Here is a 17,765-nt window from a genome sequence, read left to right on the forward strand (position 1 = left end):
CCTGCGTCCTATGATAACTTGGCCATAGTACATGTCAGTCTGTCATAAATTCTGCTGTAATCTTGCTCTTCTTTTTTCACCTCATTATATGACTCTATCTCAGTTATAAACCCCTGTGTGGTTCATTATGGTTTCATCCTGTGCAGATAGTAGGCTACATATGAACTAAAAATGTTAATGATGATGCTCATGATACTCCCCTGTGCCAGTGAAAACTCGATTTGATGTCTTTTGTTGTCTTTTCTTTGGCTACACTGCAAAGAATGTTAGTGATCCAGTTTGATGGAGTTGGAATAACAGCTCCCTCTGGTGTCTGTAGTATGAATAAATTCAGCAATCACTCATTTTGAGGCATGTACTCCACTCTGAGAAGAAAGCGTTTAATGTAGTTTTCTTTGACAAATATTATATGTTAACTTCTCTATGCTCTACTCTGCCGATGACCTTACATCAGCAAGGTGCTTTTAAGCCCCCTCCCCGACCCTCTGTGACTGTAGTTTGGTAAGATGCTAAGATCTTCCGTGCACAAATAGATGTTATATCTGCACTTATAATCAAAAAAGACCTGCATTCCCTCCCTTCTGGCCCACTGTACAGCACTGTAAAAAGTGAAGGAGGGCATGCATTTTGGACTTTTAACTGTATTTTCATTAGTTTTACGCTATTTATAGACATTTAAAATGACACCTGTTTTTCACTATCTATTATTGAAATACAACTTTGTTTTATAATTGCAAGACAGCCTGGGAAATAAGCCACCAGAATTCTTTCTTTAGTTTTTACATTTAATTCTTACAATAAAGATTTGTGATATTATATTATATTATATTATATTATATTATATTATATTATATTATATTATATTATATTATATTTGACCTTGTTGTTTTACACCGGAAGTATTACATACGTTACCAGCGCGTTGTAACTTCCGGTGTGCCATAATACCGCTGCGCATATTTCAGGTTTGTTTGACCATTTCATTCGCTCGGTCAATAATTTTAAAGTTAACTGCATTTATGCTTTCAGTTTTAGATATGCACACGCCTATATGTGTGTAATTGATTAACATTATTGGCAATATGAGTAGTTTCTTTCAACACCATCTTATTAGCTGTTGAAGTTGTTTAGCAGTGATTCCCCATGTTAGCTTTCGCTAACTAACGTTTAGTAGCTAGCTTGTTAGCATCCACCGCTTTAGTCAGCCGATTTAGCAAGAAGTCGCTTTTCGACTGTTGCTCTATGTATATATAAACTTAATATTGGGTATTTTATTTTTGGTGGCGACCTGTACGTGTCTAACTACACTTGGTTGGCATCTCTGATATATGAAAGTGGTAAAAATGACTGACGGCTGAGCAACACTTGAACTCTCCGACACACTGCACCAGGGCATTAAACAGCGTGTACACAGTGTATGTTATGTCCACCGGCTAAAATTGGAAATCCGCAAGTCTTTCATTGTCTTCCGTTACTTTATTTAATTATTTCAAAAGCCGTAATCTGTTTTTATTAGTAGTTGTCCAAAGCAAAGACGGGGGTGGGATTCTGAAGCGTTGATCCTAATTCAGTTGAATGGTAAATTAAATCAGTAATTAACAAATGGTAAGCCCCTTTCTCTGATTCAAACAAAGCTAAGCTAAGGAGACAGTACTGAACCCTCTGTGTGTTTGTGTTGCAAAGCAGGCGGTGGAGAGCAGACGCCGATGGGGGACGAAAAAGACACCTGGAAAGTTAAAACTCTTGATGAAATCTTACTAGAGAAGAAACGCAGAAAAGAATTACAAGAGAAAACTGATCCGAAACGCCAGAAAAATGTAAAGTATCTAAAAGCTAATATACACTCTATGTTACACATGCATGCTGACACAGAATGCAACAAACAGATTTGTGAATTAATGTCTTAGGTCTCAGTTATTGTCATGTTAGCATTTTTATCTTAAAACCCAGATGTTAATTTAGGATTGGAATATAGAATTTATTAAGAAACATAGCCTAATTAATTTTGTCTAAACATTAGTGAAGTTGCTAAATACAAAAATGTTGTGGTCTTTTTTTGTATGTTAGCCCTCTTGTACTCACTGTCTTCTTGTAGGCTTTAACCCCAAATTCTGGATTTCTTGTCTTGGCCAGTTCTCAAAGGGCCTTGCTTCACAGGCGGATGATCGGGAAGCCAAACGAGACACTCCGGAGGAAGGAGAACTTCGGGATCAAAGAATGGAAATAACAATTCGTAACTCGCCATATGCACGTCAAGACTCAATGGAGGACAGGTACTTGGAAGTTGGGGGAAATTATGAGTGGGTAAACTGATCCATGACTTTTTCTTCTTTTTTTTAAATGTGGAAATTAGTATACATAACCAGCAGAAGTAGGGCTGGGCGATATGACCCAAAATTCATATCTCGATATTTTTTAGCTGGATGGCGATATAAGATATATATCTCGATTTTTTTTTTTTTAAGCCATAAGTTAAGAACAAAAAGAGAGTTCTTAGTCACACTGTGTCCCAGATGTCACACGGGCACTTTTATTTACATACAGCGTAGATATTACTCAAAAATAAATTATCAGCATATATTAAATAATCATGGTCCATAAATAAAAGAAAACAATGTTGTTTTTGTGCATAACAAAAAGCTCACAATTGTGCAGTCAAAATGTAAACTAATAGACGCTGAGCATAATAACAAAGAGACAGATTTCACAGCTGCACCACGTCTCTGAACAGGTGCCATTTGTGGTCCTTATACACACACAGTACGTATCACTCCGCGAGGCTCCTCCTCTGTAGCCGTAATTCTCCGACAATCCATCAAGCGGTGCAGCTCCGTAGCTTAGCAAAGTCATATTAAAACATTTTTTGACAGATTGCTGAGCGCTGTGTACCACATAAAATCGGTTCGCGGTCAGTAAGCACAACCAGAATTCATACATAAGGCGCACTGTTGATTTTTGAGAAAAGGAAAGGATTTTAGGCCGTGCAGCCCCTCTGGGCTGCATGTCGTTAGCGCGGTTAGCTCGCTAACACGTTGACGCCATCCAGCCCCACGCACGGTAACTCGCTAACGGAGATTTTCCCCTTTCATCTTGTCATTGCCTGCAGGTGAAGCTATGGGGGAGTTGTGTTCAGTGCAGGAGAGGCGAGGCCGAGTAACGTTGCGTAGAGACAAAAGTGGACGAAAGAGAGGCAAACCTGCGGCTCCACAAGTATAATTATAACGTAACATAGACTATATCGATATAAACGATATTGTCACATCTTATATCTCGTATGAAAATATATCGATATTTTTAAAAAACTCGATATATCGCCCAGCCCTAAGCAGAAGCTACTATAACATACAGCTAGCATGCAGGTTAGCAGCAATAACTTATTACAAAGTTATAAGAGCTTAAAGCTGCTGTATAATGTTAATTCAGGTCACGTTTTTTTGTTGTTGTTGTTGTTGTTGGGCTTTTTTTGTTATTGTGCGGCAAAGCAAATTTGCTGTATCAGTTGGGACAGCACAACAATACAGAGGACACACTAAACATGCAATGCAAAATTACAACATAAGGGCAAAAAATTATGAACATGCAAAATATAGTACAATACAGTACAGAGTACTATAATTAATATAAATAGTAGCAGATTATTGACTTTTAAGTAGTCTGCTATTGCTTATAAGTGGTTATAAAGCCAATTCTGAACAGATTTATTTTATTTTATTTTTTTAGTGGAATGATCCATAAGGGTATTAGACAGATATTGGTTCTGAATTGGTGCAACTCTCCTCACAATGTTTTCTTTGTTTCTTTTAGAGGGGAAGAAGACGAATCACTAGCAATTAAGCCTCCACAGCAAATAGCAAGAAAGGACAAATCTCACCACAGAAAAGAGGAGAAGCGAAAAGATAAAAGACGTCATCGCAGTCACTCAGCTGAAGGAGGTTCAGAGACTCTGCTTCACATGTTTTACAGATACATATTTTTATTTTTAGGGCTGTTTTTTCATGTCTGTTTGTTACTTAAACAGCAGGAAAACATGCACGACTCAAAGATAAAGAAAAAGAGCGCGAAAGCGATCGCAGGAAACGTCACTGGGAAGAGGACAAAGCCCGGCGAGACTGGGAAAGGCAGAAAAGAAGGGAACAGGCCAGAGCTCATTCACGTAGAGAGAGGTGAGCACCAACTTTGGCCAGAAGTAAATAATCTCATGTCAGTTCAGATAATTTCTGATAATTTTGCCTCTTTGATATTGTCAACGCTAACTTGTTTGAAAATCTGTTTTGTTGAACTTTTGTTGATTGCATGTCAGAATGTTAAATCCTGTCAGCGCTAATGTGTTTGATCCTTTAAAAAAACACTAATTTTATATGTGATGTTTTTTTTTAAATTAAATAAAGACATGAAACATAAATAATTCAAGTTAATACTTAACTACTGTCCATTTAAAGAAACCAAAGAAAGCAGTGACAAGAGTGAACTTTGGATTATCCAAACAGACCTCCAGTGGACTCTGCTGGGTTTTTTTTGGATCACAGGGACCGACTGGAGCAGCTCGAGCGCCAGCGGGAGCGTGACCGAAAGCTCTGGGAACAGCAGAAAGAACAACGAGAGCTAAAAGACCGGGAGAGGAGGGCTGAAGAGCGACGCAAAGAAAGAGGGACTCGACGAGAAGGTCAGTGAGTGTAACTAAACATGGTGTCCTTTCCCAGCTGTGTAATTTCAACACAGAAGAAGAGTCATAATTTTATTCTCATGTAACTGGGGAAGCAAATGTATTTAAGCAAGTAAGCAAATGTCTCAAAATGCTAAACTGTGACTTGATGGATTGGGATTTTTAGACCCTGCAGCCTGTCAGGCAAACCTGCATCAGTGATTACCTAATTAATTTTTCTCATCTAAAGTGCCATCTCGGATGCTACCTGAGGAATATGATGACAAGCCAAAACAAAGTCACCGCAGCCGTAGTCCAGTACGTGTTCCCAGAGAAAGGTCTGATCACAGTGAAACACGGAAAAGCGGATGTGAGTTTTAAATTGTTCTTGTTTTTTTTTTTTTAATCAATGGTTATTGTTGAGACTATTAAGAGATTATTGTGGCTCCAACGTAACTCATACTAATTTTAATTTTTTTTCTTTTCTGCAGCATCAAAAGAAGAGAAGCCTGAGAGCAAAGATCTGCTTGCTGATCTGCAGGATATCAGTGATAATGAAAGGAAGACTAGCACTGCAGAATCCTCCCTGGGTGAGTTAAATTGTAACCTACAGATTTAGCAATTAGCAGATAATAATAATAATAATAATAATAATAATAATAATAATAATAATAATACATTTTATTTATAGGCGCCTTTCAGACCCTCAAGGTCACCTTACAGTAACACGTAAACAATACCATAAAAAACATAAGAAAAATGCATATATAGCAAACATGGTAGATAAAATTTAGACATAAACAGTCATAAAAGTATAAAAGCAAATATAAAAACTGAGCAAGGTAAAAATGGCCTAAGACAGATCAGGTGTATGCAATTCTAAATAGATGAGTTTTGAGTAGTGATTTAAAAGTGGGGAGACAGTGTGTGGTCCGTAGAGCAAGTGGAAGTGCATTCCAAAGTCTCGGGGCAGAACAACTAAAGGCTCTGAGTCCCATGGTAGTCAGGCGAGCAGGTGGAACTGACAGAAGGGAGGCTGAAGAAGAGCGGAGTGTACGAAGGGGTGAGTACGTATGGAGAAGATCGGATAGATATGGAGGAGCAAGGTTATGAAGTGCTTTGAAAGTGAGAAGCAGGATCTTGAAATTGACACGGAGGTGAATTGGGAGCCAATGGAGCTGTTTAAGAACAGGTGTTATATGTTCAGTGGATCTAGTTCTGGAAATAATATGAGCAGCTGTATTTTGAACCAACTGCAATTTATGGAGGGATTTATGAGGTAGACCATAGAGAAGAGAATTACAGTAATCCAGACGAGATGTGACAAGAGCATTGACAAATATGGCGGTACTGTGTAGTGTGAGTGAGGGACGAAGACGGTTATTACGGAGATGAAAGTAGGAAGACCGAGTGATATTATTTATATGTGCTGTGAAAGACAGAGTGCTATCGAGGATGACACCAAGACTCTTAACCTGAGGGGATGGTGTGACAACAGAGTTATCAATGGATAACGAAAGACTGGTTGGAATTGTAGTCAGTTTTGATCTGGTGCCTATTAAAATGAATTCTGTTTTATTGCCATTAAGTTTAAGAAAGTTAAACTTAATGGATGTCAAAGACTCCACTACAGCAGACGATTAATATTGATAGGGATGTTCGTTGATTGGTCAAACTTGGTAAGACTTCTGATCATCATCAGAAGAATAGGATGACAACAAATATCTACCACAGCTCACTGTGTTAGGAAGGCTCTGTAGATTTGCAATAGGGCTGCACGATTTTGCATAAAATGAGAATCACGATTTTTTGGCTTAGAATTGAGATCACGATTCTCTCACGATTTTCTTTTCCAGTATAAATATTTATTGCACTTATCAACTGCACATCAACTTCGTAACAGTTGAGACTGAACATAAAAACAATAAATAAACATAAAAACAACAAATGTCTCACGTTTTGCTGTTGCCACAAAATGTCTCACGTTTTGCTGTTGCCGCAAAATGTTGTACTGCTTGAAATTCCGTCTCCACCGTTGCTCGACACTGCGTGTATAGAGCAGGTAGTGCAACAATAGAAAAATAGTTGCGGGACGGCACTGTGTAGCATTTGTCTAGGGTGTTGATCATTTTCCTAAATCCCTCGTTTTGGGATTTAGGAAAATGGTCAGGTGATAAGTGATAGCCTCCGTAATTTCTTTGTGCCTGCGGGAGTTTGACGGGTATAGGGAAGCGCTGAATAAGGTTCCCGTTATTGATGTTTGGGTGGTTGACCGGGACGGATTTTCTCCTGTCACTTTCTCGTCATCCCTGACGTGCTCGCCGTTGTTTTTTCCCTGCTAATTTTAGCATCACACGGCACAGCTTCTGTATCACGTGGTATAAGGCTCCGCCCTTGTCATTTGTTGAGCAGGAAGAGTGAGCGCTTGTTTTCATGCAGATTACGTCCCGGATCAAAATGCGGTACAATCGTGGTCGTCGTCTTTTTTTTTTTGTTTTTTATATTAATCGTTGTCATTTGGAAATGAGATCGCACATAAGTATGAATCGAGATCGCGATTTTCTAACGATTAATCGTGCAGCCCTAATTTGCAGTTAATTTCCAGTTTTTAAACAGTTTTTTTATCTTTCCTTATTTCATTTAGCATCAGCGTCTGTTTCTGAGGAAGAGGAAGATGAGGAGGAAGATGAAGAAGAGTCCAGCAGCCAGAGTGAGGGTGAAGAAGAAGAAGAGGAGGAATCTGCTTCAGGCTCAGGGCGGTCTGAGCAGAGTGCAGGTACAAATATTTGTGGCCCATACGGTTCTATCACTGCCATCAGATGCTTATCAAAGTGGCTTTCTTCCTCTCAGAAGACGTGAGTGAGGACGAGCAGTCTGGGGAAGATTTTGAACAGGAGAGGGAAAATGGAAATCACATACCTGCAGGTGAGTAAACCTCAGATATCAAAGAGAGTAGAAATCATATTTGGAGAAGTAGAGAATTGTTTTTTTTTCTTAGCTTTTTATACCCACCCGGGACTCTAACACTGCAGACTGTGCCTTTAAGAAACAATCGCACCACCATAAGGGCAAAACACAGAAATAGTATGAAATAGTATTCAGGCAAGAATGAAAAAAAAGTTCCTTAAATTAAGCCCTTTACTTTACTTTAGTTTTATATTCGGTAATTAGATGACATCAAGGCATCTGTATAGCTAGATTTTATCAGCCAAATGTTACTGTGCAAAAAATTCAGTACTGTTAAAAATGTACAGGATTTTCACATTTAAGAGAACACATTTTCTGATGGTGTTTTGAAGATGTGTATAGATTTTTTTATTTGATTGTTTTGACCTTATGTCACTAAATTGATTGATTGAATCTTTATTTTGAACATGTTGAAAAAGTATAAAAAAAAAAAATAAAAAAAATAGAATTAAAAGAGACAAATGAACAAAGCAAACCAAAGGAAAACGAGCAACCACAACTCCAAATAACGTCCATGTTCAAAAAGGAGCAAGAAGAAGCATAAGCTTATTTAATCCCACCCCTTTTCCACTATCTAGTATCAATAGACTACAGAAATACCTCCTTGTAATTACATTATATGTTATGTGTAATTTATTTATTTATTTATTTTTTTTAATATATACACATCTATGTTTCTATCTATCCATACCTACGTATATACACACATACGCACATATACACATTTTCAATAACCCCATTAACACCTGAAGGATACACAACCTACAATTTTATATATATTTAATATATATATATATGTATATATATATATATATATATATATATATATATATATATATATATATATATACACACATACATACACACATACATACACATATATATATATATACATACATACATACATACATATACACATACATATATACCCATACCAACAAACCCGTGCATGCGCACACACATGAAAATATTAGACAAGAACACCCTATCAAATCTCTACCTTTTCCCTGTACCCTGTAAAAACCATATCCTTAAACCGCTTTTTAAACTGCGCCATGCTTAATTACATAAATTAATTACAACATTAGCATGGCAAAAGAAAAGAATCTTTAAAGTCATCATTTTTAACTCAAACTATGGCTGTTTTTTGTTTTTAACTACTGTGCTTTAGTAATGATGCAAAATAAATACTCTCTGTAGCACATTCATAAATGACTAAACTTCTGATAAAAACTCCCCTCGATCACAATCTACACAACATTATCGCCACAAGCTAAAAATGGAAAAGTCATCAGCATCACTAATGAGGCACGTTTTGGTGGCTGATGGGTCACACCTCAGGTGTGTGTGACTGTGCTGTGGATGTTCCTCTCATATCTGAGAAGTTTGCTGAATGAGCATTTGTGTACAAATCACACATTGTTTGGAGTTTATTCATCTGAAAATTCCAGTAATTTAAATTTTCTGACATAATTTTGAGAGATCTTATCTTAATTTCATGGAAAACGAATATTGTACATATTGGAATGTCTTCTTGATTGCTCCATCACATGGCTGTTTTTGTGCAGAGTTGGGATTCTTGTCCTGCTTTTGGACAGCTTTTCCTGTGCTGTGTCACATTTATGAACCATGTTACTGGGAAACTATTCTTTATCTCATCCAACCGATGAGCGAAGTGGGTGTTGTCTTGCTATCCCTAAATGATTCCCCAAAATTGCTGCTACTCCTAAAGTAGAGGTTCCCAAAGTGTGGGGCGCAGAGCCATTGCGGGGGGGGGGCAGTATGAAAAGAAAGGGGGAAAAAATGAATGCTTGGATGAATGCTTCCAAGCCAAAGACTAGAAAATATGATGAAGCATATCTTCCCTTTGGCTTTACATGCAAAAGTGCCAAGGTAGGTCTCCCCTGCAGAGTTTGTTTTCCTTACAGACAAACAGTATCCCACATTCTTGATTTTTAGTTCACAAACACTTCTTATAATGACTAACTGCTCCTGAAATTTTGGCGATGTTAGCTGTTTATACAGTAAAGTTACAGTGGGATACAAATAATATCAGGCTGATCCTGCCACCATTTGTTCCCCCGGTTCAAATCACGGACAAACAGTATCCCGCAGCTGTTTGTTTTTGAACCCATTTTGCACATAGAGGCATTTTTTTGAAAAATGTATTGATAGCAATGTTGAATATTATTACACAGAAAAACAACTACATGTAAAATTACGCCGTGACGTCTCTGCCTTTCTAAATGGAGGGACAGTAACTGCGTGTGTATATGTAAGCGTGTAAAAACTGAAGATAGACAAAATACTGCTACTGTTAATCTGACTATCTGTTATTGTAGAAATTCATCTCATGTAAACAATAACATGGCGCACAGCGTGATGTCAAAAAAGGCACACACCTTTGATGTTGCGTGACAAACTCCGTATTCCTCATCCACACGTAAACGCAAAAACAGAGTTTTCGAAAATCTCCAACCTGGCAGGAGTTTTTCAAAATCTTGTAAAACAAGATTTTGTAATACATTACAATTTAGTTTCTAAATTGTAATGTATTCATTTAAAATGCATACCTTATTTATAACATGTAACCGTTTACCACACAGTACCAGAGTCCCGTTTTGACCATGACTCAGAAGAGAGTGGTGAGGACATGGAGGAGGAGGAGGAGGAGGAAGATGAGGAGGAAGAAGAAGCAGGAGAGGGGGAACCCACCCCTCACTCTCAAACTCATTCCCGTTCAGCCACTCCAGAAGGGAACTACATCCCAGAGTCTCCCCCAGTCTCACCTGTGGAGCTGAAGAAGGAGCTGCCCAAATATCTGCCGGCTTTTCAGGTTAGGGTCACAAATGTTGCGCATCATCCATATGAGTGCAAATTATGGATGTATGTTATTATTTTTGGCCCATTTTCTGTATGTTATAATCTTGACTTGCATTTTGTGTTCAGGGTTGCCGCAGTGTTGAGGAATTTCAGTGTTTGAATCGCATAGAGGAGGGAACCTACGGCGTGGTGTACAGAGCCAAGGACAAAAAGACCGGTATGAAAAGAAAGATACTCATCTATTTGCTTTTGTGCTCTTCAGCTGGGTTTATTGTTTTTAGTAAAACTGACTATAGTATCATGTTCACAGATGAAATTGTTGCGCTGAAAAGGCTGAAGATGGAGAAGGAGAAGGAGGGCTTTCCCATCACATCTTTAAGAGAAATCAATACAATTCTCAAAGCTCAACATCCAAACATTGTCACAGTAAGGGTAAGAAAACATTTTGATATTTGCTTAGCGATTAACATTTCACCATTTACAGCTTCTACTAATGATTTGTACATACAACTAATCCTTTCCTATCAGGAAATAGTTGTTGGAAGCAATATGGACAAGATCTACATTGTGATGAACTATGTAGAACATGATCTGAAGAGTCTGATGGAAACAATGAAGCAGCCCTTCCTGCCAGGTAGAATGGATACATTGCTTGAATCCATTTTCGTGTATGTCTGTGTGAGAGAAAGGTTGAAAAAAGATCTTCTGACTTCAGTAGAATGTAAGATCTCATAGATGTTTCTTTGCTTCTGGGTTTACCTCTGAAGGTAGTTAACTGTACAATGTGCCACCTTCTCTTCCAGGAGAAGTAAAGACTCTGATGATTCAGTTGCTCCGAGGAGTCCGACACCTCCACGATAATTGGATTCTTCACCGTGATCTGAAGACGTCCAATTTGCTGCTGAGCCACAAGGGTATTCTCAAGGTATACCAGGAGAGCAATTCTAACTCTGAGGGACTAATGGTGTGGTAACGTTAGGCTACGTTCACACTGCAGGCGAAAGCGCATCAAGTCCGACTTTTTTGACCCTGTGCGACCTATATCCGATCATGGTATGACAGTGTGAACAGCACAAATCCAACATTTTAAAAACCGATCTGGGTCACTTTCGTATGTGGTACTGAATCAGATACATATCTGATGTTTTAGAACGCAACTGCTGTTTGAATGGTCAGGTCGCATTAAATCAGTCTTTTACGTCACTGACACAAGACAGACGCCAATTATCAGCGCCGGAAAAGCGCCCGAGAAGACATTGTGAACGCTTCTTGGCCATCCAGTGAAACTTTTGGGAAGACGATGTTGGAGAAACGTGAACATGTTATTTGTACTGTATAATCTGCAGATTCTGACAGAAATCAGCAACTATCCTTTGAAGCACCGCTCCTCTCTAAAACAGCAATAAGGATAATTATTAGGCCATATGTAAATAACAAAATAACTTTATAACTTAAAGCAAAATTCTAAATGTAAAGTCAGAAACAAGTCTTTATATTAAGGGCCATCAGTCAAACAATACTGTTTGCTCTGGGTCTAAATAGAGCGCGTTGTGTGTGACGTCTTCTTTTGCACATGCTTTGAGGGTTCACACTAGAGTGCGTTTGCTGTCGCATTTTATTTGTAGTGTCAACAAGCAGACAAAAAAAATCGGATTTGATCAAAAAAATCGGAATTGACCTGCAGTGTGAACGAAACCTGAGACACTGATAGTTGGTTTATCACTAGTCTTCATTAAGAACAGTCACTAGATGACAACACTTAAAAGTCCTGGTTTGACTCTTAAATACTGTCTCACTTTTTTTACATTTTTTTTTATCTTTCACATTTGTTTTTAAAGCATAGTAATGGAGGAAATCCAAAAGGTGATTTCATTAATCTGTCTTTCCAACAAGCTAGCAGCGTGAACACAGTTGCATAAACAACACATGATTAGTAGAATTCAATTAGAGCATGAATTTCTGGCAAAGTGTAGTGAAGACTGGGTCCATGTGTAAATAAACAAAATTTTTACAGACACTTGTTGGTGTGAATTTTATGCAAATTGGCAGTAGATAATGTGAATTACACTCGATTGTGTAATTTTTTTTCAAATTGAATATGACTCCCTGCTGCCAGGATTTGCAGTCATTTGATTTCTTCTTTAATGGTCAGATGATTTTGATATAAACATCTTTAATGCTGAAATACTGTTATTTAGCCCAAACTAGAGCATTTCAAAGGTCTCCTCATCCGTCTTGGATTGTAGATTGGTGACTTTGGTTTGGCCCGGGAGTACGGTTCCCCCCTGAAGCCTTACACCCCGGTGGTGGTTACCCTGTGGTACAGATCGCCTGAGCTGCTGCTTGGAGCCAAGGTGAGAATTCAAATTCACACACTGCAGGAGTCTGATGAATCCTGAATACAATAGCTGAAACTACAGACAGTAAAGTGATGGCCTTTCATAGATAATAGTTACTGATTGTTTTACACAAAGGCATATCTCTCCAATAGAAGACAACATCTGTTGAGCATTTGGCTTGTAACACACCAAATACCACAAAATGCTATTAGAGTTTTACATTGCATGATTTATGCCGTCAGACGGCAGAGGCCTAGCGACCCATCAGTGTGCATCCACTTTCACATAAACTCCAGGAGGAACGTGCCAGGCAGACAGTCTACTTTATGTTTCTGTGGACTGCCACTGTGTTTGTTCTTCTCTCCGCAGGAATACTCCACAGCTGTGGACATGTGGTCAGTGGGCTGCATATTTGGCGAGCTTCTCACCCAGAAGCCTCTCTTCCCTGGAAAATCTGAAATTGACCAAATTAACAAGATTTTCAAGGTAAATGCTTTCATTTGTGCTTATAAAAGGTGGGGTATTGTCACTATAAATATTAAAGCTTTTCTTTTTACTGCTTGTAAGGTTTTCTGTCAGAGTGCAGTTCTGCAGTGAACCACAGGGTGGAGCTGCTGGTAGCTGTCACCCCAGATGATGTTGTTATACCTTACACTAAATGATCTAAATTAGGCATAACAGCAATATGAAGCGATGTTACCTGGGCCTCCCATGTTGTTGTTACCAGTGATCAGTTTTGAAATGCACCAAGGACTGGCTACTTGCCACTTCTGCAGTTAATGAGCACATCAGCTCGGGAATCTCTCGTGTCCACTTTTTGTTTTTGTTTTGTTTTTTTGGGGGAGTGGACTAAAAGTATGTCTGCTGACTTGTCTGTGTTGACTCTAGGATCTAGGGTCGCCCAGCGAGAAGATCTGGCCCGGCTACAGCGAGCTGCCCGCTGTGAAGAAGATGACTTTCACAGAATACCCCTACAACAACCTGCGAAAGCGCTTTGGAGCACTGCTGTCAGACCAAGGCTTTGACCTCATGAACAAGTAGGATTTTTAGAGACTTTTTTTTTACTCTTGCATAAGAAACATAACTCCTTTCACTGCACTGCAGTCAGGTTGTAGTATTGCAGCTATTGTCTGTTTTCATGTGTCTGTAGATTCTGTGTTTTCAAAAGATACTAAAGAGGTTATAAACCATAAAGACACCATTTGAAAAGAAAGGTCAAATACATTATAAATTAGCCATTTTTAAGGAATAGAGAATAAGTCCCATAGACTTGTGTAAATATTTGATGGCAAATTTTCAGTGTTGAGAGAACACATATCACTGGTATACAGTGATGAAGAGCATGTATTAGGTAACAATCAGCATGGCTCCTGCAGTGGAAATTGCCTTACTTGGACGAACCCTTTTCTACCCTGTCAAATTCTGTTACTCTTTCCACAGCTTTTTATTTAGTCGGTGCACTTCTGGCAAGCTTTCTTAAAACATGACAGCAGTAGTGGATATATCCCAGCAGGAGTCCAGTTCCATCCCCCTTGTTCCGTTTCACACACACGCACTCACCATGGTGACGCTCCACAGTACAGGAAAATGTTTTAGAAAACACACATTTAATAGGGAAAATCAGTGATGGCTTCATAATTCTTTCTCTCACATTCCAAAGATCAGCTTTGTTCTGCACTGCGCAGATGAGCTTATCAACTCTCCTCTCAGGTCTTTAACCAGCCACAGAAACTTTTCTCTACACCTGTAAATGACAAAACCATGCTGGTCAGCTAGCTCCCAGCTGCAGAGGATGGTAACAACATGTTTGCTGTGCTGCTGTGTGAGGAACCACAATTTGGTGGAAATTTGGTTCATTTCCAAAATTGCTGAAACTTCAGCTGTCAGTGTACAACACGTAGGGAAGTGCTGTTAGAAAAGCTTCACAACGGAGCAGTACAGAGAAACTTTGGAGGTGTATCTGGCAGGTTGACATTGCAGAGCAATGGTTTTTTTGGTTGTTGTTTGCAATATCACACCTCTCCTGTGTGTGAAAGCATTTGAAGACCCAGATTCAGTGTCTAACTGAAGGAGGTTTCAATTCACAACTCTTTAACCTGTTATACGTTTACCATTTCAACATGTAGTAGTTAAGAGATCCCAATTTTAATCCTCCTAGAGAGCCAGAATCCTGCCTGTTTTCTGTCCTGTTTCTATCCTGTTAGATAATGAGTTTCCATTACCTGGTGTCCCGTGCATAAATAGGACCGTAGTCCTCAAATGAAAAGCAGCTGGGTCCTCAGTCAAGAAAAGGAACAAGCTTACAGGACAGGAAGAGTGCACATTTTTGTAATTCCATAACAAAATGGTGCATTGGACACAAGTAGCAGGTTTTGTCTTATGTTGCTAGTATAGTGCTCTTGTCTTCTAGACCTGGTGTCTGTCTAATCCCAGCCATTAATCCTCCTGTAGATATCCTCTCACGTTAAATTAGAGATCATTTGTTTTGTAAAATCTTTTATGTTTAATGTCTGCACTCACTTACGGAGGGTTCCCCTCAGACACAGTCTGAGTCTGTGTTGCTCCTGTCATGTATAATTACGACTGTTTGCAGAAACTCTCTGGCCTTTGGCATCAGCACCACACCTTGTGTTCAGACTGTGTCACTACAGGGCCTGTTATACACTGTTATACACTAAACACTAAACATTTTTGTTCTTTGACTATGTAAGAGTAACTTTGCAGAATAATCAGAGTGATCCTTGTTAATATTATTTGGGGACGTTGAAGATTAGGTGGGTAGTCCTTCTGTAGACAACCACATTGTGAATATGAATTTTTTGACATCATTTAGATTAGAAAAAGTAGGGAAAACAACGGTGAAATGGAGCTTTTCGAGCATTTTGATGCCAGTTATATGCCAGCGTTACTCAGTGTGACTGTGACCCAATAAAGTAAAAGTCAGCTGGCACATGTGTAATCTTCAAATGTTCGCATCAGACACAACCATCAGCAGGACTTTGATTACACAGAAACCATTAATTAGCTGTTAGGCGCTGTTAACTTACAGCAACCTGTAAAGCTGCGTCAATCCCATCCATGCATGCGTCATTCTGCTGGCCATTTCTCGTCACTATTTTTTGGCCATGGCACAGAAAGATCGCTCCTTCATGGTTAATCCTACCTACAGAGCCCTGATTGGTTTTCCAACTGTGGAACTGGCCTTCATTGAGCTAAAAGGCAGACCCGTTTGAATAGCAGAGAAAAAAAAAAACCTGAGGTGAGAGCAGGTCTGGCAGTTTTGTCCACACAAGAAGCCTGAGTTCTCCGAGGCAGTTTGGCATCTCTGATGAAACGCTGCTAAAACATAAGTTTAAAATTATTATTGATTGTTTTCCAGGTTCCTCACCTACTGCCCCAGTAAGAGGATTTCATCAGATGAGGCTCTCAAACATGAGTACTTCAGGGAGTCTCCTCTCCCCATTGACTCCTCGATGTTCCCCACCTGGCCGGCTAAGAGCGAGCAGCAGAGGGTGAAGCGAGGCACCAGTCCTCGTCCACCCGAGGGAGGCCTGGGCTACAGTCACCTGGTAAGAGCATTAGGCCTGACTTTTCTCCATTACACACAGCTACCAGGCTTTCTGAACGCTGCCTGTGTTAAATAGATTACAGACCTACAGGCTTCTGCTTTGTGTCCGCGTATTTCCTCCTCGTGTTTTCCATGATGAGCACTTTTTAGTTCCTAATGTTTTCAGCAGTGGTCCGGCTCACCCAGCAGCTTAAGGCCACTACTGAGATTTTTCAGTGGAATTAAGTGTTGGTATTTGCTGCCTTACACGCCAATTAGACCATGACAAGTGTATTTTTGTCTCACTTTTCTTCTCGTCAGGGTGAAAAAAAAGCTTGAGCTTGTGATTAAGTATTTGGAGTGTTAATAATAATAGTCTTAATACAAACTGTTAGTTGTAATCAAATCCGTCATTAAATTCAGGTTAGGGGTTTCCAAAGGTAACTAGAGTCATAAAATAATATTGGTCAGTTTTGTAATAAGCATGTAAGAAGTGCAAGATTTCAAAAGTTTTTGTTAATATTACAAGTTGTGAATGTTTCCATTGTCTCTGTAGGGCGATGATGACCTGAGAGATACTGGCTTCCACCTGACAACCAGCTATCAGGGGGCATCTGCAGTCGGTCCAGGATTCAGCCTCAAGTTCTGAGCCTCAAGCTTCAGGACGCCCAGCTGGAAAACAGGAAAAGATCCAGCAAAGACTCGTGGGACTTCTTGTTTTGTTTTGTTTTTTGTTTGGAACCGGATCGTATCACTGGTTTACAGCTTTAGAGCAGATCAGTATCTGATCATTTACAACTGTTACCACATAGTCAAGACTGTCTCACAGCAAGACTGATGGCTCAAACCTGTTGAATTTCCACTCTTCCTGTTTGGGTTTTTTTTTTTTTTTTTAAATATTAAGCCATTTAACTAACTGAAATGTGACCTTTGTAGCTCTTAAAGAGGAGAAACAACCATAAATCTATTCGAAAGTGTTTCTCTCATGTTTGACTTTTATTTTCCCTTTTATATTTCATGAGAGAGGACCAGGTTTTATAAATGGTTGGTATTTCCTGGCTGCCTGAGCTACTGTATAATGATGCAGCATTTGCTGTGTGTTCCATCCAGCATAATGTTAAAATTTAAATGGGAATGTCAGCTCTCCTGATGACAGGGAACTGATGTTTTTGCTAGAAATAAAGTTTGAAACTTTGTTTTGTCTGCCTTTTTTCCCATATTTATAAACTCTGTCCAAGCTATGCAAACATAACCGCACACTGCCAAAGGAGGGGGAAAAAAATGAAGGGAAGTCGAGCCTGAAAGAAATGCAGCCTTCAAACCAGCTTGGTAGCTGCTGTCCAAAAGTGATGTCATTCCTTGTGCTGCACCACTTTGTCTCAGTACTTTGTTCTTTCAGGGGGAAAAAAAGGCCCCGGCTTGCTTTGCTTTTGTTTTTAAATGACTC

General features: G+C 39.2%; 1 protein-coding gene across 9 annotated transcripts; it reads left to right on the forward strand.

The window, feature by feature from the left end:
• Positions 1-896: 896 nt before the first annotated feature.
• cdk11b (cyclin dependent kinase 11B) lies at positions 897-17,514 on the forward strand. Of its 9 annotated transcripts, none has more exons than XM_026154193.2 (20): positions 897-965; positions 1,687-1,817; positions 2,134-2,273; positions 3,805-3,932; positions 4,019-4,163; positions 4,488-4,663; positions 4,893-5,012; positions 5,134-5,232; positions 7,287-7,418; positions 7,493-7,567; positions 10,216-10,445; positions 10,559-10,649; positions 10,743-10,864; positions 10,961-11,066; positions 11,236-11,357; positions 12,679-12,786; positions 13,141-13,257; positions 13,660-13,808; positions 16,151-16,340; positions 16,875-17,514. In XM_026154193.2, the coding sequence occupies exons 2-20, from the start codon at positions 1,707-1,709 to the stop codon at positions 16,965-16,967; spliced, it is 2,454 nt and encodes an 817-aa protein (XP_026009978.1). In that variant the 5' UTR covers positions 897-965; positions 1,687-1,706; the 3' UTR covers positions 16,968-17,514. The 9 variants fall into 9 exon arrangements, with proteins under 9 accessions (XP_026009978.1, XP_026009984.1, XP_026009985.1 ...); XM_026154199.2 differs by having other exon boundaries at positions 7,496-7,567; XM_026154200.2 differs by having other exon boundaries at positions 4,527-4,663.
• The last annotated feature ends 251 nt before the right edge of the window (positions 17,515-17,765 follow it).

The sequence above is a fragment of the Astatotilapia calliptera genome, chromosome 20 (assembly GCF_964374335.1).
Source record: "Astatotilapia calliptera chromosome 20, fAstCal68.1, whole genome shotgun sequence".
Classification (NCBI taxonomy): Eukaryota; Metazoa; Chordata; class Actinopteri; order Cichliformes; family Cichlidae; genus Astatotilapia; species Astatotilapia calliptera.

What these genes read in the sequence shown, in the direction of transcription:
- cdk11b (XM_026154193.2), top strand. Translation starts at nt 1,707, where the DNA reads ATGGGGGACGAAAAAGACACCTGGAAAGTTAAAACTCTTGATGAAATC. An exon ending in TGAAACACGGAAAAGCGGAT is followed by an intron (nt 5,013 to 5,133) that starts GTGAGTTTTAAA and finishes TCTTTTCTGCAG; the next exon opens with CATCAAAAGAAGAGAAGCCT. An exon ending in CACTGCAGAATCCTCCCTGG is followed by an intron (nt 5,233 to 7,286) that starts GTGAGTTAAATT and finishes TATTTCATTTAG; the next exon opens with CATCAGCGTCTGTTTCTGAG.